Genomic DNA, 26,795 nt, shown 5'->3' with positions numbered 1-26,795 from the left:
TGAATAGTAGTATAGGAATGTAATGCCAAATATTATATGTACGTACTGGTGCTTATAGAGCCTCGTGCTCATACACGTACTCATACTAAGGGAATTATAAATTTACTCGTTCTAATAGCAATAATGTTGTACTCGTAACACAAGTCAGGTATAGGCCTTATACCAAGCACGATATCGTTTTGACTTAGCTTGAGACTACTGATCAGAGTTAATTATCATCTCATATAATGTAAGTAGGGGCGCAAGAGGGTTGGGGGGGGGGGGTGGCGCAGTGCAGTGCACGTATGTACAAATACAATCTGAACAGCTGTTGATTTGTTACGTCCTTATTCGTTCAACGTAATTGTCCAATCAAATTGACTGGTCCAATGATCATCACATACAACGTAAATGATATTAATTTATATTAACCACTAGTTTTTCAAACAGAAAGTTGTTCCAATTAGAACATCATGTACCAAAAAGCTGATTACACAAACATTCGAGGTGTGATTGTTGAATCAAATGTTGAGCCATATCATGGGGCAGTTCTTTACCTGTGACATAGCCTAGCTTTCATCTTCTATGTAACAAGGACAATAAGGTTTCAACGAAATATTCCATCCCTGACATTGTATACACTACTGTAAGGGAGACTATTTTATGATCTTGTCGAATAAATGTCGATATACTAACTAAAATGCATCTGCAATAGGGTTACATAATTATATGTAGAGACAACCACACGACAGAATTGACCAATTTGGCCCACGATACCTATGAGACAGTTTGCCGCTATGCTTCTCGTGTAAAACAGATGAAGGCAACACGTGCGCACGATCGCTAACATTCGGTTTACATGTGATACAGAAATTACGCCGAAGTAATGTTTGTGACGTAATTTACCCAACGGAGCGCGCTGCGGATTGTTACGTATCAGGCTGCCTCAACCCAGGAACCGTTGCATGGTACCATACTTTCACGTTTAGTAAGCTATATGGGTTAAATAGAATGATCTAATGTACTTCATGCATAATTGTACAAGCTGCTAATTCATTTAGAAGGAGAAAATTTCTTTATTGTGCGAACAAGTGACTAATAACTTTTGTTTGAAAATATAATGGTCGTTATTGGCATCTATAGAATATTACGCTCTCTTGCGGCAGACTAACTCTTAACCAATCAAATACTAAAATGGCATTGTGACACTCCGATCGTAAACATAGCAACATAAAGCAAGCTGAGTTTGTTGTGTGCGCAAAATATGTACATATGTGTGTACAGTATACACATAACAACGCATTAAGCGCATTAAACTGGAGGATTTTCGTGTGTGCGGAGGCAATCGGAATCGTAGGAGCTTGTGAAGAACTTCCGATTCTTTCAATCATAGTGAAATTCGAATATGGAATCAGCGTTGAAAGTAGTGATTCTGTATATCTTCTTATCTGCCTCTTTGGTAGGTGACGGAAAAGCACTGAGAGTTGTTGGACATACTGAAGAGGATTTCGAAACGGTATGTAGGCCTAAGTAGTAAGTATAGTACTCGACTTAAAAATGTAGTGAATCGTTACATTTTTGAAGTAGGCCTAATTCAAGTTCTGATTTTACAAAGACCTAGCGTAAGACGTCAGTGGCGTGCTTGATCCAGGAATAAAACGAGATAACAAATAAGCCTAATTTGGACACAGCTAGGTTTCATTTGGCACGTAAATTAATGACTACAGATAGCTAGGCTATTTCCTTTGGTCGTTAGGTTATGCACAATCTTCTGGTAACAGTCTTCAGATAGCATGATGTCGATTTATAAGAGTCTTGTGTGCGCATGCGATTCATGACGTAAACCTGAAGACCCGCCTCTTTTCTAAGACCATTAGCCAATAGCAGTTATGGATTTTGTAGTGTGGTTGTGACGTTTCATATTACAGTAACTTGGCAACTTTGATTACTTTGTGATATGTTAGTTAGTGCGGCGAAATGTTACTAAGGCCTACGTTAATAATGCCTGAACTAAGGCTTAACGTTAGGCCTTTCATACCACTGCTACGTAGATTAGGCCATAGGGCAAAAATGAGCCATGCATGCTTATTCTACACTTGAATTACAGCGTAGGCATATGTCATAGCTTAATTAAGCCCTTACCACCAGTTATTCAACTGTTCAGCTGAGTAGTAATATATATAAATTCAACTTTCTTTCTTATATTCAGAGAATTTATATGCTAGATAATGTGTACGCAATTTTAACTGTAGTGTAGGCATAAGCCTAGACGAGATATGAACTGAACAGGCGACAGTAAATCACCATATTCTTGATAGGGGTTATCTCTGCAGACCAGCAGTGCCCAATGGTGTAAAAACGGTGGAGCTGAACAAATTATGTTCTAAACAACCTTATGTTATATTTTTGCAGGACTTGTCATACATTGCAAGATTTGTCTTTGCACCAAAAGCAGTTGGAAGGCTCCGCTATAGCATTAAAATTCCAGCTGTAAGTACAACTCTACTCTTTCAAATTACAGTAGTGCAGCTTTTTATTTTAAAAAATCAAACATACTTTTCTTCATGATTATAGTGTTTATATTGCTACTGCTAGTATTTACTTTGATCAACACACAGGGAGAATATGCTGATAAAGATAACATGACACTTGGTCTCCCTGTTTGAATAGAAGAAATCCTTGAAGAAGTGACACAAACAGAGACAATATACTAATTACCTTTGCAAGCCAGCTACAGGAAATAAACATAACTAAAAATATTAAGCCAACTACACTATCCAAATCAGGGCACATGACCCTGGGGAAGCCGCTAGGGTATGATGGCACCCCTTAATCATTCACATGAAAGGTTTTTGGGGACTAGTGCCAACAGTTCAGTGCCATTGAACTTCTCTCAAAATCTCTTACTTTTCAAATAAATTATATCACTTTATCACTAGCAAACTACAACACTCCCATTTCAGATTCACCTAGCCTATTCATTTTGCATAATCAGGCTAGTTTGGTTTGTTTGTAATTAGTATGGAAGATTATCCAAGTTCACTGAGTGAGTGTTGAACTAATGCCAATGGATACTGGAACAATATTAGTAATGAAACGCAACCAACTACATTGAGCCTTAATGATAACACCTTTTGTTGCTTCTGTATGATTTTCATCTTAAGAACAAAAATCTATTTGATTCTAAATGGTTTTTGCTTGCCACAAAACTGCCTGTATTTATGTTGTATAATTTGTGTGATCTCTTATATTTTTTCATATCATCATTACTTTCCCTCTCTGTAGGAGGATTGCTGCAGTGATCTGGTCGGATTTAATGGTAAAGATGGACAATGGCCTTTGATAAATGCTCATGGACACGAAATGGTAATAGTGATTATTTGAATTATAGTTTATACGTTACTTTATTTGTTCCTTGCAAACCTCAAAATATTTCTAGGAAATGAATAATTTAGGGTGATTTATTAATAGATATTTAAACACGCAAGATACTTCAATTCAACATACCATGTATTGTTAGGAGCAAAACTAATATGTGTAGACAAACAGGATTGATGACTGTTAAAGTACAAGTGCAAATCACTTATATTATGTGACTTACCGGGGCAATGTTGTAAATGACACTGATGTCATGTCATGGCTCTTTGAATGGCTTCCCTCACCAAAGTTAATGAAAAGGGGTTATCACACATTTTGTTTCAATCGTTAGCTTTACTATAGGTAGCCTAACATTAGGTCATCATAAGTGTGTAGGCTTCATAGTATAAACCATGGATGCATGTGTATTGGACTTGGAAATGGCTGAAATTTTGTTTATTTAAAAGTGTGGAACTGTGAAAGAGAATACATGACAATACTGACAAAGGACTGAGGAAGCTGGATGTGTATGGGCAGTCTCCATTTACAGTAGGCCGGGAATTAATGAAATTATAGTAAAAAAAAGTTAATTGTTAATTAGTGGTAAGATTTACAGATCCACCATGAACAGTTTGATGGACATGAAGTGGTTTGAGGTTTTTTGAGTTCACCAGTGAATAAATAGAAGAAGATACTGTATGTTAATTCTTGATCATAAGGGTAATTTACACTCCGTTGTAATTTCCAGTTGGAATGTACGATGGTTCATAAAATAGGTACTTTTCGTTAATTACCTTTGTATTTTTTTATGTTTCCATTATACAGACCTGCCTTGAGAAACTGGGAACAATAACTGGAATTAAAACAACCATTTATCCACTGATGCAGAATAATGGCTTTCATATCTGTGATCCTGAGGTAGAGGAAAATGGAAGGAACGTAAGTACATTGGAGCATTTGTCTACAGAATGAAACCTAAAAGAAAGGAGTCTACATCTATGGATTAAAGGGCTTCAAATGCAAAATATTAAATGACAACTAAAAGGAAATTATAAGTATGTAACCCCCTTCTTTTCCTTTTTTCTTGGGTGCTCTCCCTCCATAAGGATTAAGTATTTAAAGCTACTAAACTACATGCTATGTGATTATTACATAAAATAACATGTTATTATTCATTAAAATAAAAACAATAAAATAAGAAACAAACATGCATGATGTTGTCAAAGCCTTTATTCAGTTTGTCAATTCATTTGAAGAATTAAACATCAACACTTGTCATTTATTTCAAGGCTACATAACTGTAAACAGATTTACCAAAGCCTAGCAAAAGTTGTAGAAAATCTTTGTTGGAATTTGTTGTTGAAATATAGCTGATTTCCATCTAAATACACCAATTTGGGTGAGATATAATTATTTGAGAGGGAAATGAGTGACTGTGTTGAGAAAGTGCCCCCTCACTTAAGTCTAAATACCATAACCAACTTCTAATAGCTTGTTCTGAGGTCATACCAAATAAACATTAACCTGACCATTATCTAATGAAAGGTTTAAACTTATATAAACTCAAACCAGATCTTCATCAAACCATGCATGAATAAATTTTATAAAGCACCACTGAAGTAGTTAAGACTGTACAGAGCTATCAACTTTTAGATTATAAACATCCTTACATGATATGTTTTGTATTTTTGACAGATCACTCACTGTTATGGAGATCGAAAATTCTATCAGGATGAAGCTGAGTGGAACTACTTTGTTTTCATGAACTGTCATGCTCGAAGCCATACAGGTATTAATGCGACCTATGACCTCCATTTGACCAACGAACGGAATCATGAAGCTCTAGCCGAGTTTTCAGCTGATGAGGATAGTAAGTTACAAACTGGGTCCTGGTTTAATTAGAAGACAACTGGACATAAATCATCTAAATAATTTAACAAGATGAGAATAAAAAAGTTGACTGGCATGATTTTAACTTTATTTCTTCAGATTAAGACTTGTAATTGTCAACCAGTGGTATGTTTGGAGGGGTGTGAAGGAAGGTGTTTTGTGGAAGAGGCATGGTAAAGATTTGATAATCAGAAGTATAGAGTCAGATTGGATCCCCAGTAATGTTTACATGTTGGGGAAGGATTAACCTGTGTCAAATTTATCATCATTTGGAGAAATGGAAAAGATTAAAAAACAAATGAAGACAATATCAGGGCCAATTTTTCTTTATATACAGCCAATCTTGTTGTGACTTTCACCTGTGGAACAATTATCCTTGGATGTTTACTCATCAGCTTTGTCTTTGGAGGTTTGTACTTTCGTTTTATATTTATGCCAAACTAGTAAATATAGCAGTTCCTTGCTTTTTTGGTTCCCCAAAAAAAGTCACTACTGTTGATATTTTACATGTTGTCCTTCTTTAAATTGCTGACAATTGGTAAAAAAAAATTTCAGATGGGTCTGTTGTTAAAATCTTGCAAATTTAAATCAGCGATAGTCGTTATCTCATTTCCCTACATGTAAGGTATAAAGGGAGATATTGTTCTTACATATTAGAAATATGAAGAAGTGTGTGTTTGAGTAAGCAAGAAATTGTGTCGCAAACTCTGGCTGTAAGCCATATGATATGAAGAGAGAATGATGAGACAAATATTAAAATAGGACATATTTAGGTGGTAAGGGTCAGGATCAGAGGTTAAATGAGGTCAAAGGTCAAATTGGCCTAAATTTTGGGGAGGAGACAAGATCTGCAACTCCATGGATTGTCCTCTTGTTGTCTTTGTAGTTATACTCTGGTCCCGGAAGATGCTGCATGCCACTTACAAGATCTGGATCTTCTCACTTTGTCTTCACTTCACTGGCTGTGTCATCATGACTAAGGCTTGGTACTCATTTTCCTTGGATGGTTATGAGAGAAAGAAGCAAGTTACAATTGGTGAGATTCTTTAACCTTACTCTCTCTGCTATAAATATATTGCTAGATTTTTGGAGCAACACATTCTTAAAGCAACTAGTTGGGTTTGCAACATTACCTCTCTTGACATGCAAGTTCATTTGACCTCAAAATGTATTGTTAGTTTGCTGAAGACAACATCATAAGGAAACTTATAGAAAGTCTGTTTCTTTCTAAACAGAAGTAAACATTTAGCGTTGACCTAAAATACTTAACTACATCTAGGCTATATTACTTTGCATATTAGAATCAGGGCACAAGTTGTTTTCTTTGTCCTTTATCTATGAAACTAATAACTATTAAGTTACCCCTTTAAGGTCAGAAGAAGTTCTAGAACCGAGCACCTATATGGAATATTGCAATAGCGGCCTTACCAATTGTACTGATAAGTGGAAAACATGAATGTTAAATTAAGTTATGAAACCTCCATCATCAAAGGTCATCGTTGAGTTATTTCAGTTTATTTTACCAATCAGAAAAGTTGGGAGCAATTTGTGAAAATTGAACAGACAAGTCCTGAATCAGACATAATTATGACAAAAACAGTGTCTTTGTTTTAATGTGACAAATGAATTCATTACAGGGGTAAAGGTGGGGGAGGGATGGGAGGGTGACAACTTAAGAGCTAAAAATCATTTAACATTTGGAGACAATAGATGATATTTCAAAAAAGCCTTATCATTATGTTGGTTTCTTGCAGAAAATGTTGATAACCTGTAATTTCACGTATTATCTAGTACCTTTATGATATATATTGTTATCTTGATAAACCTGTTATTTTACATATTATCTAACTTTTTTATATATTTTTTTCTTCCAGGCCACACTTTTACATCAGCAGGATCCATTGTCTTTGCTATTTTGATGATAGTCATATCAAAAGGATATACTATTACCAGGTTAGTAGCTCTAGACATCGACATCAGATATTACATAATCAAGGGTATTTATAGGAGGTATGTACTTACCAGGCAGGCAGTAAGTACACCAGTAAATTCAATGAATTGGAACTACTGGGCTGTCCCATTAAATGGTATGTTACTGTAGTAAACTAGTTCAATATTCTCTAACAGTCAAGCTCGATAATACCTCTTGGCTAATTGATAACTTTTAAAATTTGTGAAATACTCAAAATATAGTGAATTTTATTTAAACTAATAAGCAGACTAAGCTGGTTATTAAAGTTGGATAATTTCCTGTTGAATCTAGTCAGAGACAGAGTTTGGTAAAAAATGATACCCAATACTGGAAGATGAACTTTATCAATTAATACCTTTAAATGACATCTTTACCTTTTTACAATTCTTATATTTTTAGACTTACAATCCGTAGAGTCGGCAAGGTGAAGATATTTGCATTTGCCAGCTGGTTTTCTTTCTGCTACATGATATTGTACATCATCTTAGGGCAGTCTGATCCACGTGACATCAAGAACATCTACGATACGCCTGCTGCCCTCGGTATAGTCTGCATGAGGATTGGTGGTGAGTCAGTGATGAATATTCATGTTCATTACCATTTCTTTTATGTAAAACCAGCTCAATCAACTGCTTCTCCATAACAACCTCTTCTGCATGCTAAGATTGGCATTCTTCTTTTGTCTTCATAATATTCTTCCCATATTTGATCACTACAACATGCACATAGTCCTGTGGTATCAAGAAGATACTCGTTCTGAATATTAAAAATACTCCTTGTTTTCTGTTTTCAATGATCTTCAGCTACCATCTGGTGCCTCTATGGAGCAGTGTTTACCCTCAAAGACTTTCCTAAGAAGGGAGCTTTTTACCTCATATTTACCATCCTTTCATCCTCTTGGTTCCTTGCTGAACCTGTCATGATCCTCTTTTCTAACTTCTGGCTTCCACTTTACTGTAGGTGAGCACTCTTTAACATCACTTTTCAAGCACCTGTATTTTCACCACTAACATAGTTGACATGCTGAACCTTGTTTCAATTTGTAATATGTTTGTTTCAAATATTCATCCCTTTATATTAAACATAATTATAGCACTTTGGTGTTAGCACTTACATATGAACATATTGTGAATATTACCCAAATTTTAAAGAGTTCTTTCTTTGGAGTTCTGATCAAAAAGAATTGTTTCTTGATGATAAAATGTCAATCAACATATCATTGTGCAGATTGTTAATCAACGAAGAAAGCAAACAAAAGGAAAACATAAATGAAAATTTTCTTTGAAGTAATGTTCCTTACTGGCATTAAACAGCATATTCTGGCATCTGATAAGAAATCTTCACTGCTAGCAGAACCACCGTAAAGTTTTTTAAATGTCATAATAGTTTCTCCTTTGTAAAGAAATCTGTAACTTTTTTCTTCTTTATAGAGCCAAGTGGATTCATGCTATGTACCTCATCACCCTTGTCTTTGGACATGTTGTGTTTGTTATCTTGACCAGACCATCGGCCACCAATACTTACTTTCCATACCACCTTAGTACTAACAAGGTAAGGACATTGAGTAATTGTATACTAACATTTTAAACAGTGACATCATTAAACTGAGGTTTTCTGCTCTATCAACTGAATTATCCAACCTAGGATTACAGTAAACTATTCCTAATAACAAAAAAGTACAGTTCTTACAGGAGGTGCTAACCAGTTTTCTGTTTATTCTTACCAATACAGAAATTCTAAATAATACCAATAAAAAAAGCATTTGTATTTAGATCTAGGATACAAGCTACAATGGGGATGACATATTTAATCAGTCACAATGGTTTCTATAAAAGGTGGTTTAATAATACTAATGGTAATATGTTTTAATATGTCTCAGTTTGTTTTTAACTTCATCAGTTATAATTTAGTACATTACTGATGCATATCTGCTTTGGTAAATTGTTCTATTACATCAATTTACTTGCTGATGTTAAATAGATTCCATTGTCTTGTGTTTAGGTTGGTATAGTAGAGGATGAAGAAACATCCTCCTATGACTACATCCCAACTGAGGCAACTTTTACCAACTTTCTCGCTATGAGTGAAATACCTGAGAAAGAAAGAACATCACCACCCAGGGTAAGTTTGTAAGATCTTAGTCCTGGACACATCATATTATGTTCAAATATATTAGATGTGTGTTAGTGTTTTACCATGCTAAGGATAGTCATAATTCTGATTTGGTAAGAAATCAAAGGAAAAATGAAAGTTAAGTGTCAAAGAAGCTACAAATGTAGAGTAGACTTTGGCCATTGATGGAGAATTATGCATTTACATACAGAATGCAGCTGTTCATTGTATTTATGCTTTATTTAGCATGAAGTGATTACCCTATGTCATTAATTGTTTAGGAAGGTCCTCTCATCAAAGATTTATTATCTCTGCAATCACTGAGACTTGTAGCTCATATCCATATCTACCCATTTATTATCTTCTTTAAATTCTGCAATCATTTCTTTATCTTTAAGAAGGATTCTAAGAGAGTAACTGCCAGTAATTCTAGCCAGAAACAACCTTCCAAGGGAAGATTTGACATGTTCATGGCTGGGAGTGAGAGAGTTAAGGTAGAACAGAAAACCAATGTTCATACACCCTTATCTTCCATCGTAAGTCATCACTTCTCATATTCATCGTTTTTTGTTGTTTTTTTCTCTTTCTTTCCCTTTATATTTAGAGTGCTGTGATGTAATAAGATTTATTAGAACAATGTAGTACAAATAATGTAGTATAAATAAAAGGAAAATGTTTGTATATTTAATTGAAACATCAAATAAAACTGTTGATTACTTTTATTTCAACCTATGATCTTACTGTTTATCTTTTACCTTTAAACTGCACATTGTCAAAAGAGACCGAGGAAATATGTTAATTGGTATTTAACATAAATTTTCATGTTAATTAGTTTAAGTCTTCATTTGAGAATGTTTCCTTGTAAAGATGAATATTTAAAATGCATTGAGAGTTTCTTAATGGCTTTGTTTCTTGCCTCCCTTTAGAGTGCCTCCATTTCCATGACAACACTGGTCAACTGTCCTGTACCTCCACCAAGTAACTTGCCTGTTACCTACATGATGGTAGGATTATATGTTAGGTTATGAAATATTGTATGTAATAATATCAAACATTACTTGGCCATTTAAACTGAGCAAATTGGTGTTTCTAAAGACCTTTTCATGGTTGAGTTTCCTCAAAGGTAAAAAAAAAAATGATTTCAGACAAGAGGCACAAATTGCACCTGTAACTATCAAAGTTTAATTTGTATTTAGCTATGCTTATTATAGAATGTTTGTTTTGGCATATTTCAGATGTGTCATGTAGTCAATTAAAGCCATAAATCTATTACACATTCAGATTGTAAGTTGTACTTAGCTGTGATTACTATTCTTGTAAATCAATCATACCAGTCTTGTGATTGTAGTCAAGTAACACAATTCCAAATTCACACTAAACTCTCTCTTTCATCAGGATTATGACAGTCAGGCTCCAGTTCTCAGTCTTGTGAACCAACAAATTCAGTCCATTGAGGTGAGTGTACATCAGTGTTGTGATGGTTTTCTACAGTACCAGATGCAGAGAAACTTACTTTTATTTCACTTTCATTTTGTGTTTTATTTCAGAGTGATTCTGTCTCCGTCAAGACCCTCAATAAGGAAGATGACTGGACAAACTTAGTCATGGAAAATCTGGATGCCCCCATAGACAACTGCAATGAGGTTTGTTAATTGTAATGCTTACGCTTCATAGAAAATTGTTCAAATGATTCCTCCCTTCTTGATGCATTCATTTATAAACTTACAAAATACAAATTGGACAGATGCATTTATTTTGTAAATATACTTAATTTTATTTATAAAGCCATTACTGAACATCATCACTTTCATAATCTAATTAATTTGTTGTGTAAAAATTGATAAAAATTACCAATATGTGGGTTTACAACAGAGTCAGTGATCAAGCATTATTTATAAATCTATGATACAAAACAAATTTTGTTGCAGTTGCTTCAAAGAATGCTTTTTAAGATTACTGAAGTATTTAATACCTATTAGAAATCAGAAAATTTCATCGTTCAATTAAAGAATTTTTAGGTGAAAAGAAGCCGGTCAAAAATTCATTACTTAAAGTTATTATTATAATAATTTTTCTTTTCTTTTGCAACCATAACAAGATATCACATTTTGAGATACTCTTTTGTTTTTATCTCTTTGAAGGTCAAATATGGTGTGACTGTTCCAACAGTAAAGACCCCAGCCTTGACAGGACAAAATGGAATGTACGCCTTAGCAGATTCTGATGAGGTAGTAACATGTACTTTACTTTGATATATGCAGTCTTGAGATATCCAAGACTTAGTCATACTTTATATCCCAGTTAATTTGTCAAGTATAGGGAAGGAAATGTTGACAATTCATCGAAATACGATGTAAGAAGAATAGAGGAATTGTGTGACTATTAAACTTGAATGAAGCTTTCAGTTGTCTACATGGAGAAGACTGACTCCTTGAAACAATTAAATGTTGTTTACAAAGTTACTGTTATAAATATTCTATGGCCTCTGTAAGTCCTTTGGCATCCCCCTTGCCGGTCTGCCAGGTAGTTCATAGGTCAATAAGTAAAGTTTATAAAGATACATCTACATTTGTTTTACAAGAGAGTAATGCAGGGGTGTGTTGTCAGTCTATGGATATTATGCAATATATAATAATAGTTTACAATTCAAACAAAGTTTATTTCTCTGCTTTGGAAGTTCTGGGTTCCTTTTCATGAAGATTTGAAGTAATTTAATGAATTCAGTTATTAAATTCATTCCTGATTCAATTTTGAATTTGGAAGCTTTGTATGCAAAGAATGCTTGATATTATTAAAAGACGGCATATTGGCCAGATTTGCTGTTCTACCAAGTCAGGTGATTTAATACCAATTGTCAATTGAAATTCATTTCTTGTCTTTCGTTCTTGTTCCAGTCGGACAGCAGCTCAGATGACAATCGTTATCATGAAATCCAACCCATTCATAAACTCCAATCCTCCTTTAAGGTAACTTCAATCTGCTCTCATTTTTATTCTATTGTTTTACAAAAATGTATTTTGTATTTTGTTCTTTTGTTTTCATTTTTAACCTGACAGGCATGTTAAAATATGTACAGTAAAATGTAATGTCATTATTATAAGTTTTATATTTATTCTATGTTTTGATTTGGTAGAACATCAAGTTAGAGCAACCAAAAGAAGCAGGCAAGCCAAGGAAATCTCACCGACTATCTGACAAGAAGGTAATTTTTATTATTTTACAAAGAATTCTTTATCCTGTCTGAGATCTATCCTCTAGCTCTGCTGTTAGAAGAGTTCAACTTCTATAAGTCAAAAACAAACATTGTAATTTCTGTTATCCAATTATTACTGAAGCAATATATTTAATTGATTTAACTCTGCTGAAGTAATATGATTTGGCTTTACAGTAGAATTGTACCACAAACTTATTGGCTCTAAATTCGTAAATTTTTATTTGAAAAAAAAAAACATTCCCAGAGATAACTTACACACTGGAAATTCATATTTCCATAGATCAGTCACAGATGTTACAAACAAATTAGAATTTTCAAGTTCTTAAACCTTGTTTGAAAACCCTTTGGACTCCCAATTTCCTTCATGCATTTTAATGATACTGTTTAATAATACACTTTTCATAGACACCTTAGCCAAAAATGTCCAAATACCTTCAACCCTCTTATTGTGAGCTTTAATATCTATTTTATTTATTTTGAATAACATATGAAATTACAACTAAGTGCTTGCTTAGTAAGTTATGGATATTGATAGAAGATTAAGCCTTTGTTAATTCATTACAGCATTAAGTGGTCAATGCTTTATTCAAATCATCCTTTTAAACAAAATATCATGTAATACTTTGTTTGCTCTTTTCTGATCCTCTCAGGAACAACCTCTGCCTACCCCCAAACCAGCCAAAGAGTCTCCAATGTATGATATGGTGCCAACACCTGCCAAGGTATTAGGATTAAAGAAATACGGGATGAAAGTTGTCATTATAGCATTTATAATACTCTTAAAGTCAAATGTGCTAACAATGAAAGTGGCAGCTGCTCTAAGTTTGAAATTGATCACATTTACATATGTAAAAACACTCAACTGAAATGTCTTCAGTATCATGGATTCAAAATAATCACCCTCTGAGCAAATACTTCTTCTACTGGCCCTTTTTTAAGTACTGACTCGGATCATTTCTTTTCATAGGGAACAGTGATTTATGTAAAGCCTGCAGTTGACCATACTATCCAGTTAAGAGAACCCAGGAAGGAATGCCTTGAAAGAAAGGTAATTAACATGGAGATATAGACATTAATTTCTTGCTTGTTATTTTTGTCAGGAAACAAAACGGTGAATGTTGTGCAAGTTTGCTCTCGAAATATTGTAAAACATAGACTAAATCGAATGCCTTAGTTTTAATGTGTAGTACAAAGTGAAAGATGTATTCAACAGGTGGGAGTGGGGTGGGGATGTAGCCTACACCCCCTTTCAACCTTAAATGAAAATATATTAAACATTAGTTATCACAGCTTTGTGACAACAGGTGTTAGCAGAAAGTGGTTTTGCTTGGCATAACCTTGTGCACTCTGTTCAAAATGTTTGTGATTTATTATGCCTATAAGTAAGTCTTATCTTGTGCAGGTACATTAATTCCCATAATTTTATAGACTTAGCATACAATAGTTGAATTTGCCATTTTCCAGTTGTGGAAAACTGATAATGGGTCATAATAAATATATTATCAATAAAGAGTTCAAAATCTTATATAAGTATGGTTTAATCTTGTGCAGGTAAATAAATTCACATCCTTTTCACGCTCACTCATACAATGATTATATGGTTAATTCTGCTTCAGTTGTGGAAAATATAATGATAATATAGGTCATACTTGATATATTATCAATAAAAGTTTTCCTGATAACATTGGTATGTTTGTTTCTTGTTGGTTTTACAGCACAAGGTAACTCAGTCAGTATTTAAGAATCTTGCTGAGACTGAATTAGCCAGTGCTGGTGCTCTTTATGACCAAATAAACCCAACCAAGTATGAGGTAAGATTTGTATGGAACATGAATTATGAAACTAAATCAAACTTCATTGTCCTTCAGTAAAGCAAATTGTATCCAATATAGCAAATACTATTGATATGTGTTATTACCATGCTTCATCCAGCATTTTCATTATCATGAGTTTACACTTTAACAGGTTCAAAGTGATGACGTATATCAGCAAGATATCAAGACAATAAATGATGCTGAACCAGTCAGAACTGATGACATGGAACGTGGTAGACAAAGAGAGCGACAGGTAAAGATAATTCAATATGTAAAATGTACCATGATCAAAACTAAAGAAAGTAATGCAATTGTCTCTGAAATGTAGGCCGGTCACTCTCCTTGATGTTGACAGTGATGTCACGAGTAACTCCATCAATAAAACTAAAGGAAATTATGCATTTCTGTGTATGAAAGATGTAGGCCCATCACTCTCCTTGATGTTGATAGTTTTGTCATAAGTAACTCCAATAAATTTTAGGAGGTGACCAGGTACAGAAGAATCAAGAAATGTGTATTAGTTGAAGGAGGGGTGGGGGTGGGGGTTGTAAGGTGGGACTGAGATCTAACTTATTGATATATTGGACATTAGAACACTTGCAATGGTTCAAACAGGTTTGTAAGTTCTTGTACTATTTTCAAGCAGTATACAGAAATTAATGTGGAGAAAAAGTCCTGATGTGATTGTGAATATTTTATTGCAATTATTTTGCTTTGCTGTTCAGGAGCGAAGAAGGACTAGAAAGGACCGTCATGAGTCTACCAGAGACCGCCGCAGACATTCAGCCACAGTAAGATCTTTAAACAGTTCAATATCTTGTTGAAATAATCAAATTAAACTACTTATGTTATAAAGTTGAGAATGATGTACCTATTTCACAGATACATTTACAAAATTTCATTAAACTTTCAAGAATCTCTGTGATAAAATATTCTATTAGCTTGTGTTTTTCACTGACTGATGCATACAATTTACTTCAAATGTTTTGACATAAGTGTTTGACAACGGTGAGACATCAGTCAGAATACATCATTTATATACATTCATTGATTGATACATTTCTTTCATTCAGGAGCATCTGGCTTGCTAATGTACTTCTCACAGCAGGTTCTTAGAAAGTCAAGTTGTTGGAATATTTAGAGGAAAGATTAGATGGCACAAGTGATGTTTCTATTAGTGGAAAAATCATAGGACTATTTTAAGAATCTACAAATAAATGTATGTGTTTTAGGTGAGAATTTTGGCTCTTCATGTGACCCATGAAAATATTTACAAGCTTAACTAGATGTTCTTGTCTTTCTTTATCCTGTATAGCTTCAGGAGGCCATGGACAGCCAAGACCAAGTCCATGCAGTAGAGGAGACCAATGTAAGATTTACTCTCTTTTTTCTTCATTTTACTCTATTAATTAAATTATTTTTGTATTCCTGTTGTAGAATGTTGAATATCTGAGATCTGGAGGCTTAAATTTTTAAGTTGTTTATAATTTATTTTCTAGACCCAGAGGAAGAGCAAACAACACCATGAAGCATCTTATTATGAAGTTGTGGATGAAGTAAATCATAAACCACCTCTGGTGAGTACCTGAGACCTACCTCAGGTTTCCAGTATCTGTAATCTTAGACGAAAGTAATTGCTTATTCATTAATTAGCATAAATATCAATATTCACAACCCTGTGACATGTAAGACCAGTGTGGGCAAAATTATCATTGTAGAAAATTGATATTTACAACCACCTTTTATAACCCCAGCAATAATTAATGTAAAGGTGGTGTAAAGTGAAACAAGAATAAGAATCACCTGATGGTACAAAAAGTCACGAATTGTTTTGCCACTTAACGCTTCCTTTAAGAGTTTTCAGCGGCTGATACGTGACATAAATTTTAACTAAAATGTCATAATATATTGAGAGCAGTTTTTAATTATATACTTGTTAAGTACTGTTGAATTTCTTTTCTGTTTGTCAATGGCTTTAATTGATATCCTTTATACAGCCACACAACAGCTCTAAACACCAAACATCTTCAGTCACTAATGTTATGGTTGAGAGAGAACAAGAGCAGCTGACTCAAGTAAGTTCTATTTCACATCAAACCTTTGTTTGGCATGTTTCTCTTTCCTCTTCTTTATTGGTTTTTTTGTTCTGTCTTTCTCTTTGAGGGGGCAGTTGCTTTAAGTCACTCTAGAATCTGAATGGAAAAAAATTATGCCACCACCCTTCAACAATTAAACACTGGGTGAAGAAAATTCCACCATATATCACTTTTTAAGGTTCCATTGAGAATGGTTTCCTCATATTAAGAAATAATACATCGGAGCTTATGAAATGATGTAGCTATAGGGTAATACCTTTGACTTAAATTGTGGAACTCTCCTGAAATTGTCTTACCTTTGGAACATCCAATCAAAAGGATGGGGATAATTTTTTGCCATGCATGCCTTTGAGTTTTGGTTTACACTATTACAGTATGGACTGATATTTATCAAACAACCATATACTGAAACCATACCCATAACCTTGTCAATCTTGTCAAATGCATTCAGTTTACTAAACTAATAACCATTTCACATATAAATGTTTTCTTCAATTTATCAATTCAGTCTCAGAAGCAAGGAAAACTTTGTGGACCAACTGCTTCTGAGGATCAGCCAGAAACTGCAGCATATGCTCAACCAACAGTGGTAAGGAAATTAAAATATTCTTTGTCTTTTTTCATTAATATCATCTTCTAATATTATGGTCATTAAAACATTTTCTTCAGGTACCTGTATGCACAAATATTTAATGGTAGTCCTGTCGCCCAAGGTGACCAAATTTCTGTTCAGACAACCAAAATCAGCTGTGGAGGTTGTCCTGTGGATGCCTAGTTTTTTACATCTTATTCATATTGCATTGTGACTAAACTACCCCACCCTCAAATAAGTAAAATGATAAAAAGATTTAACCACAAAATATGCTGTTTTATTCACCAACTTACACATCTCTCCGAGTACATATAAGTCATTGTTATTTTGCTACATTTTGTGGGGCAACCAAACTTGATGAACGGACAACCGAAACGTTAGACCTGGTTGTCCAAGGGACAACTAGAAGAGATCCCTAAATATTTACCCTGCCTGTAATGTCTTTTATATCATCTTACCCACAGAGACGAAAGAAAACTCGCAAGATCTCGAGTTCTGAGCTCAGTATTGAAGATGTGATTGAACAAGAACCTGTGGTGAGTACATTTCTGACTTCATCCTACATCTTGCCTTTTCCATACCCACTCTTCCTACTGCAGTAGGTACTATTTACATATATAAAGGGGAACAAAGGTCTCCATGTAAAAAATATACATAGATAAAGAGAAAACATGTGATGTAGTGTCATGTGTAATCTCATGTCTGTGTGCTGTATATTTATTGATCTGACATTTTAGTTACGTTTTATTCTCAGAGATGATTTAAGCTGCATGTTACAAAATTACAAGAATACTAATTCTACATTTCAGCATACATTCTACAAGATGTAGTCGGCATTATATGGCAACTAGTAACAAGTTTATATGGAAAATAATAAAAAAGAGTTACAGAAATGTTTCTTTATGTGAGTGTGTGTGATGTTTACTCTTAGTCAAGCCATGAATGCTGTAACAGTAATTACATTTCAGGTACTGGTAATTAACTTTTAATATTTCGTATTTTTCAGTCGCAGAGAAGATCCAAACATCACAGGACCTCACTGGATCAGACTGAACAGCAGCAGAAGAATAAAGTAAGTTTGTTACTGTTTACAAGATAAGAGTTTTTGTGTTTTTTTTTTACTGATTGAATCAAATTCATGAAGGGAGTGTTCGGTAGATTGCCATACAGTATTCAGAGAAAGAACTGCAATTTTATATACATTAATGAAGCATACAGATCTGTTAAGTAATAATAATAATAATAATAATGATTATAATATTTCAGATTTAAGGGAACATTAGTACTATATTTTGAATTAAATTTACTTCTTATGCTTCCTATCCTAGTCTCAGAAGCAAGGAAAACTTTGTGGACCAACTGCTTCTGAGAGCCAGCCAGAAACTGCAGTATGTGCCGATCAACCATCAGTGGTGAGAAAATGAACACTTACATTTAATTATCAAGCAAAAATCCCCAACCTCTTTGTATTTTTTAGGGGAGGACCCCCCCACATCGGAATCATCTTGACCCTCAGGGCCACCCACCCTCCTTTCTTAAATCCTGGATCCATTCCAGATTACCTTGCTTATTTTATCAGCATCATTGGGTGGTTGGGATATTCATATATTCTCTTGATCTACCACTTTAATATTAAATATATTTTCTTTAAACATCAGAGACGAAAGAAAACTCGCAAGATCTCGAGTTCTGAGCTCACTATTGAGGATGTGATTGAACAAGAGCCTGTGGTGAGAACATTGACTGAATTATTCTAGTAATTATCCTCCTTCCAACTCACCTCTTATAGCTATAACATGCTCTATTCTACTGTAAACTTTATTCACTTTTATGAACATTATTATTAATGATTTTTTGTAATGGTAGCATGATGTTGTTCATGTATCTATTCATGTTGAGAGGCACAGAACAAGCAAACTACTTGGAAATGATTGATGGTCAAACATATAACTTTGTATGAGAATGAGTGACCATAATTTGACTTCCTAGCTCATCGGGGGTTAATACTGATGACATGTTATACTGATGTATAGTGTGGGATTATGCTAGTAGATTTAAGTACATGTGTATGAAAGTTGCTATTTATTTATTTGTTTGCCACAAAAGTACAAAGTGGAGGAAGTCTTCCATAAAGCTTAAAAGCTTAACAATGTGGAAGACTCCCTGAAGAAAGAAAAGAAAAGAAAAGAAAAAACAAAATATATGTATGTGTATGAATACATACATAGATATAAGTACAAATTAAATGTTCAATATATATATATAGTAATTACATACAGGTATAATTAAGTAGGGGTTATATTATCTATTGTGCCTCTAGACCTGTGTTAAGTAAAGAATTGACCTAGTTTTATTCTCTAAGGAAAAAGGTGAATAGAGAACAAACTGTACAGACATAGATACTCTACTGATATTTGTTTACTTTTAGAAACTGTAGCTGGCCCTCACTCTTATTAGATTAACCTTACTTATTGCGGTTTTATATTTCCATCAATTCTCAGAAAAGATCAAAACATCACAGTGGTGCATCATCCAGGTATCTGCTAGACAATGAGAAGGATCAACAGCCAATGGTAAAGCTATTAAATATTTGTTCCTCTCTAACAGGAATATCTGGATGAATTCAGAATTATATTTTGTTTCATGTTTGAAAATGTTTGTCATGTCTCTGCCCTATTTGTGCTATAAAGGTTAAACTATCTAAAGACATGGCAGGGTTTTAAGAAATTTGGCTGCTTGTCTCAGTGACATCCTGGACTTTCCTGTTATCCCAACAGGAAAGTTCTGAAACGGTATTAAATGTATAATGGATTCATAGAATGCTGAGACTGTTTTGTCCCTGCGATGACTGCAAGGATAGTTGATGTAACTTGATGGTTGTCTGACAGAAGGTCGTCTTGTCCCATGCAAAAAGACAGACCACCCTTAAAAATCAACCATGCATATAGGTCGTTTGAACCAAAACTAACCAAAGAAAGAACTATTAATTTGTAAGAGGATATCAAAGAAATGAATGGAGGGACTTTGCCTGCATGAGCATTTAACCTTCTTCTGATTTGTACCTGGACTTGCTTTACACACTTTAGTTGTCTCTACAAAGTGTTTATGCAACATTAACAGGATTTTAATTTGATTGTTTTATTTAAGGACGAAGGAAAGAAAATGGAAAGACGAAGGAGAAGGATCCTTAAGATGGTAAGAAAAACATCTACAGTAATAAATATTAATCATATGATTAGTTCTACATCTTGGAATCTTATGAAAAGTTTTGTCACTAATGGGTTACAGTAACTTTGTTACTTTCTCAAACGTCCTGCGTGAGATAAAGATATTTGAACCTTATAACATGTTTCTTCCTCTCATTCAGAGACACCATGTATAATGTAGTGTAGCATATTTAAAACAGAATAACATATAACAGTTCTAAATGATTTCAATTTACAAAAGTTGTCATTTTCAAATAATACAGTTGTTGTCTGCCTTGTCAACACTTTGCAGTCACATTAAAACCACAAATAATCAGAGGTGATTTCTTAGAGTTTATCTATAGTGTTTAAAGCTAATGAACTATTAGGTATGGTTGTTGTAACTATTTAGGAAATGCCTTTATACATAGAAACAATTTCTTCCTACTTTCCTTCATCATCAGAGGGCAGCCCTTGAGATGGAGGAGATTGAATACAGAAAGAATTTGAGCAAATCAAACAGCGACAGCTCAGTTGAATTCACTGTTGAGGAAGATATTAAGAAAAACATGAAACGAAATTCAATCCACAAGGCCAGAAGAACGCTTGGAAGAAACAATACCTCTGAACAAGAGTGAAAAAAAACTAAGTTAAATGAAAAAAACTAAGTTAAATGAAAAAAAACTAAGTTAAATGAAAAAGTTGAAAATGAAAATTAACATGCAAATGCAATAATAGCAAATATTGAAAGAAAGAGAAATTATTGAATATATATATAAAATAAATAAAATATGACTAACAAAAATTATAAAATGCATGAAATGAAATATTGAAAACAAAATTGTGAAAAATATGTAAAATTTTCAACGAGTAAATATAAATAACATTAAAAACAAAATGATCTTATTTTTTATTTTTGTATCATGCTTGTCTATAGATAATTATAACACTGCAGAGGTACACCAGGAACTCTTTAAATACATTTTTAGCAAAATTTACCAATGATCTAATGTTTTAATATTGTTTCTAGTGTTTATATTTCTATTTTTAGGCATCCAGCTTAGTATAAAGTATTTCAAATAGTTCACCAGGATGATTAATGCTAGAAATTCAGACAACTGCAGCAAGGAGCTTGGAAGTTTGAATCTATTATTCATCCATTTATATTTATTTTGAAAGGTTCCTGTGTATTATAAAATGTAATTATGTTAAAATTGGTTCATTTTGGTTTAGTTCTGTAAACATCCAGCTCACATGTATGATCATGGAATATCAGTAATTACAGGTAAGCTTTTGTATTGTATAACTTTACACTGAGCTGGCATAAATAGAAAATATATCATAAATAGATCATTTATTTCAGTCTTATCTACTATCTGAGCACAGTGCATCCCTAAAAAGGAAGTAAGCGTAAATTTACCAATAATCCAACTGTGAAAGACATTCAGTAATAATGTATAAAAATCGCTCATTTTGTTTATTTTCAAAGAATGCAGCAGGTTACTAAAGAGGGAGTGAGTCAGAAAATTTAAGGCCATAAATTATTTTGATTAATTCACAAGGATGGTTAAGTCTTGAAATAGACAAATCCATCACAGAAGTTGAAGTTTTGATTTATTATTCACCAATAATATTTATTTTAGTAGGTATGTATAGCCTACACACTATAATAGTGTGTAGGCTATGTACCTATTATATGTACCTTAAGTTTTGATTTATTATTCACTATGAATATCTTTAAAGGTAAAATACTTTCTCAAATTTAAATATCAAAAACTTATAATTTACCTTCCATTCCTATGTACCTGTTGTTTTAACGACATCATTAGTTGTAGTTGCAGCATTTAGTATCAAAAGAAACTTGAAGCAAACAGGTGTGATGTCATAAATCTAATCTATCATTTTGACCTTTCTTCCATTTGATAGGAGCCCAACTTTATGGAAATGTTGAGCTTAGTAAATACATTTTATGATTATTATTATTAAGATTTTACAACTTACCCAAGGCTGTGATGTATCCATATTGTAATGGATTCAATTTTTGAAATAAAAAGAAAATGGTGTTAATTTACATTTGAAATAATTCTGAATTCACATTGAGACTATTAATTGTTACACTAATGTAAAGTACATTAACTAATCAAGACTACAATTCTGACATGCAATATATTCTACCAAGCTACAACTTTACTTGCCTGCTTTTAAGTATGGAGTTATTATCACATGTGCAATCTTTACAAAAAAGCTTTTGTGAAACAAACTTATTTGAATGTTTTGGTACTTTGCAAACCTTTCATGATTACTGGTACAATTTAACTTGCAGGAAACGGAAAGTTAACTTTTTTTAGTGGACGGCACGTGGTTTGGGGCGAGTCTTCTTTCCCTTTAAATAAACAGATTATATTTTCAGGTGCCTTATATTTCTTCAAATTGTGACAACTTCAATGTAAAATTAACAACAAGAACTTATTATACATTCCATTGTTAGAAATCCTGCAAATTTAATAAATATATCACAACATTATATCATTGTTTGTCCACATTTGATTTTTGCAGCTTTGCAACATTTGTTACTTGTGTAGTCATTTTTGCCCTTTAAATGTTTTTTACCTGCTACAATATTGATGGCAATAACACACTCAAGTAAGTTAAACTTGTAATGAAATAACGGTTTCCATGATCTGTCTATTGTTAAGAGAGAAAAGAAAGACAAAAACAATTCCATCCCCCGGTTAGCGCCTGTTTCAACAAAAGCGTGCCCTCAGACATCTGTGAAATATCCCAAAGACAATATTCAGGGTCAAGAGTTCAAGAAAATTAATTTAACCAAAGAAGGGTTAAAACAAGACATTTCGTTTCATATTCCATGAGAAGAAAGACAATCAGCAGAATAATTCCTCTTGCTGGTATAGCACCACATTCAAGCTGCTGACCCTAACTATTATACCTATTGCATAGTCTAAGTATGCCTCAGTATGCACCATTTGACGTCTAGACTTTCATTTGAGGTGCCACCCCCTACTCCCCAACCCCACATGGGAGTGCACTTCTACGACCCTAGCATGGGTCACACCACTGCGTTAAAAAATATTGGATACGACAAATTGGTTGATTTGAAATACTGAAAAAAGTAAAAGAATGAAGAAAAGAACGGGCCCATTTGCCTGCACGAAGCATCAAGTAGTAATAATTCATTGCAAAAAAGGCAACTTCGAAGTGTGGTACCAATTAGCATCCGTAGGTAAGTGACACGTTTCACATGGAGCCCATTTTTTTGTAACAGAAATTCACTTACTTGGACCAAACTAAGCTAATTTAATCAATTTTGGCAACATCACTCGGCCTTTTTAGTCTTATTCTATCCATAGAACGAAAAATTTTGGGAACTTTTTTCACTGAAATCAAATCCGAGAGAAAATTTATTTTATACCATAATAGTTCTACATAGAGGAAACTAAGTACGTCGACTTTCCATGCCTCTTTGAACACAAAATGTCTTTCAAATACATAATTCTTTCATATAATGCGACAAATCTGAGCATTACCAATAAGATTAAGTGTACAGCGACTTTGCTTCAGCCTAATTTGCTGCAAAACAGCTCATTCTCAACGAATAATTTGATATTTTCACTTCCTCGGTCGTGTCGTCTCGCAACTCAATTTGACCAAAGGAGTAAATATCTGAAATTAGTGAACCTAATGTCATATTCCCTAATACCTGTTGAGTGAGCGACCTACCACAGTTTATGTTGCTAAATTTGTATCCCTATAATTTCTCACATGAGACAATTTACATCTGACGTTTTGCATTTATTTGGAAGAACACACGTTTCATAAAATATTTAAACTGCCAATTATTATAAAAATGACTGGGGTCATTATGAAATTAGACAAAATAAAACTTATACGGAGGCCTATAGTGTCCATTGCCGACCTGTACGAGAGAACCAATACCGTCCGTATTCATTCGGTTGTAACGATTCCTTCTGGCCCATTAAAACTATCTATCACTAGGCTGCTCAGACATTAGGTTACTTACCATCGTGCACGTTTCAATGGAGGTTTTGCATATGTCAATAGCGTGCACATTATTTAAACGGCGGTGTAGGGGGGGGGGGGGAGACAAATGTTTAAACTCCCTCAAATTAACTGATTAATTAGGTATAGTGGCTAAACCTACAGTATATGAAAGGGCAAGAGACGATTGGAGGATTTTCTAAAGAAAATTCGTTCAAACCGACTTTCATGAAGGCGGGTCTGGTGGGCCTACCGGCTGACGATGGATTGAGGGGGGGGGGGAGTGCCCACATCTACTAAAGGTGGAGTAGTTGTGTGGACTGATTTGGTCACATGGGCAGGAAAAACTTAATTCAAAGCTGCCTGTATCCTATATTCTTCTCCTTTTCTTTCAAATTGAGCTATTTTAATGTGCGGTTTTGCTCTAGAATATGATGAAATCCAGTCTTAAAAGTTGAAAAAAAGAAAGCCTTACAATAATCCAAGTTCCTTTGTGTACATATGTCTTTCCAAGAGAAGATTGGAATAGTTTCGCATGTTCGTAACATCGAATTACCATGGTACGTTTTGATTGGATGTTCTATATAGGTCAATAACTCGCAAATGAATAAAAAGGTTGGAGGGGGGGGGTGGGAGGGGAGAAAACTCCCTCAACTGATAAAGGTAGGGATTGAACCTATATGAAACGGTAAGAGGCGATTGAAGGATTTTATAAAGGAGGGGTGTGGCCCTCGGGTTCGCTGCAGACGGGCGGGTCTGGTGGTCCTTCCTCCAGCAAAAATGATTCATTCTGAGGGATATTTAGACTATAAATTAGAAGTCTTTATAATTAGTTTTAAAACGAAGGGTTGTGCTAATAAATACTTTTCATATTTTGTGTGTAGTTGAGCAAGGGGTGTCCACCCGTAGCAGTGGTCTAATTTCCCCTGGCCGAACCATTCCCTCTATTGACGCTGCATATGCGGGGGGGGGGGGGAGGGGGTAAGCCGATCGATCATCTGGGAAGGATGAGCTTTATTCAAAGCCTCTTGTATCATATACGTTTCTTACCAGGCCTTAAAGTTTGACTAGAAAAGTTGTTTTAGAAATTCATTTGGGGAGGGGACAGAAGAATATCAGACCCTTTTTCCACTGCGAATCTTGAAATATAAGTTGTCTGCGATTCATGAGGGCGTAGGGTATTGCTGAATAGTCATATGGGTGGGGGGGGGGAGCATGGAAACCACCATTGTTTATGGGGGGTCGTGGGAAAGGGGTCAAAAGTTCCCCTACCCATTAAGAAATTTTCGTAAAATGGATGGTGCTTAGATGCAAAATGGTGCAACATTTTGCACGATAAGAACAAAGTTGAAGAATTTTAACTGTTTAACAGGTTTGTGCTGTACATCTAAGTTGCATGTTTATGAGTTACACCTAAGGATTTGGTTTTCCTTTAATTTATTTTGTTGGAGGGATGGGATGAGCCCCATTGATGTTTTTGCTCCCGCAGAAATAAACTTGGTTCCACCACTGGAAGGGGATTTGTGGAATTCATTATTCTAGCCTTGGGGAACACAATATGACAGATAAGTGAACAAAGCCTGATGTCATTGTTTATTACAATTGAAACTACTTTGTGTCAGCTCAATATATATGAAAAATTCCAAAATGTGCTACATGATAAGATGTGATCACTGCCAAGTTGAATGCATAGAAGAAACTCTGCAGAGCACAACCATGCTGCCCAAGCTGTAAATTTAAATTACTTATAGCCTGCAGACAGTCGATGACTGACTTTCAAATTAATGACAGTTTTCTGCCAAAGAAATGAAAATAGGAAAGGATAAATTGATCTTATTTTGTAAAACAAAATGAGGGAGAAAACGATTTTTTTCTATCCAAAAGAAAAGTAAAAGATTGCAAGCAATATACAAAGTAAAAATATTTCATGTTTTATGTTTCATGTTTTTCTTATTTCATGATTTTCAAAAAATATTTCATAAAACAGTTGTACATGATCTTCTTCCAGTAAAAGGAGATAGGTAAACAATTTCATATTTATATATTGCACAAGGAGGATTTGGAAGGTATGGTCGACTAAGAGCAGCTTTGTTTCATTAAATCCTTTAATTCCTTAAATCAATTATGATAATACATAATAGTTTCTGTAACATTTCAGTCAATGGAAGACTGTTTGAACATGAAACAAGTTGGTTGAATTCATTACTTGACTACATATGTCTTTCTGATTCGTTCTTCTCAGTGAAGGAACAATCATATGCATTGGAACATCACAATATGAAGACATCAAACTGAACTTTCTTCCACCAAATGAAGCTCGATGACTCAAAAGTTGTTGGTTCCATTTGGTTCTAAACATTTCTGCACAGACAGATTGGAAGTTTAAAACAAAATTGTTATGAAATTGTACTAGCCAAGTACATTGGTATAGGATTTCAGCATGATATTTGACTTATAACAAATATCTCAAATTAACTGCTATACAATAATCCCTCTCTCACTGAATGTGGTACAGAGTGACCCAAAAAACAAAACAAAAAAGTTTGGTCTCTACTCAAGAAGTAAAT

At 34.1% G+C, this 26,795-nt stretch overlaps 1 protein-coding gene across 6 annotated transcripts; it reads left to right on the top strand.

Annotated features, from left to right (window-relative positions):
• The first annotated feature begins 1,268 nt into the window (after positions 1-1,268).
• On the top strand, positions 1,269-20,860 carry LOC139964952 (uncharacterized). Of its 6 annotated transcripts, none has more exons than XM_071967056.1 (35): positions 1,269-1,495; positions 2,392-2,469; positions 3,265-3,345; positions 4,162-4,275; positions 5,032-5,206; positions 5,564-5,635; positions 6,113-6,262; positions 7,101-7,179; positions 7,598-7,764; positions 8,002-8,158; positions 8,629-8,749; positions 9,200-9,319; positions 9,712-9,846; positions 10,237-10,314; positions 10,706-10,765; positions 10,858-10,953; positions 11,452-11,538; positions 12,205-12,276; positions 12,444-12,512; positions 13,175-13,246; positions 13,492-13,572; positions 14,240-14,335; positions 14,490-14,591; positions 15,064-15,129; positions 15,654-15,707; positions 15,838-15,915; positions 16,336-16,413; positions 16,943-17,023; positions 17,491-17,562; positions 18,033-18,098; positions 18,355-18,438; positions 18,685-18,756; positions 19,528-19,599; positions 20,174-20,221; positions 20,676-20,860. In XM_071967056.1, exons 1-35 carry the CDS (start codon positions 1,385-1,387, stop codon positions 20,847-20,849), a joined length of 3,318 nt encoding a protein of 1,105 aa, XP_071823157.1. In that variant the 5' UTR covers positions 1,269-1,384; the 3' UTR covers positions 20,850-20,860. The 6 variants fall into 6 exon arrangements, with proteins under 6 accessions (XP_071823157.1, XP_071823156.1, XP_071823158.1 ...); XM_071967055.1 differs by having other exon boundaries at positions 9,709-9,846; XM_071967059.1 differs by lacking the exon at positions 1,269-1,495 and adding an exon at positions 1,911-2,142 and having other exon boundaries at positions 9,709-9,846.
• Positions 20,861-26,795: the final 5,935 nt, after the last annotated feature.

The sequence above is a fragment of the Apostichopus japonicus genome, chromosome 23, assembly GCF_037975245.1.
Source record: "Apostichopus japonicus isolate 1M-3 chromosome 23, ASM3797524v1, whole genome shotgun sequence".
NCBI classification, from domain to species: Eukaryota; Metazoa; Echinodermata; class Holothuroidea; order Aspidochirotida; family Stichopodidae; genus Apostichopus; species Apostichopus japonicus.
Note: the sequence above shows the minus strand (reverse complement) of the source record. Positions and strands in the feature narration are given on the sequence as shown.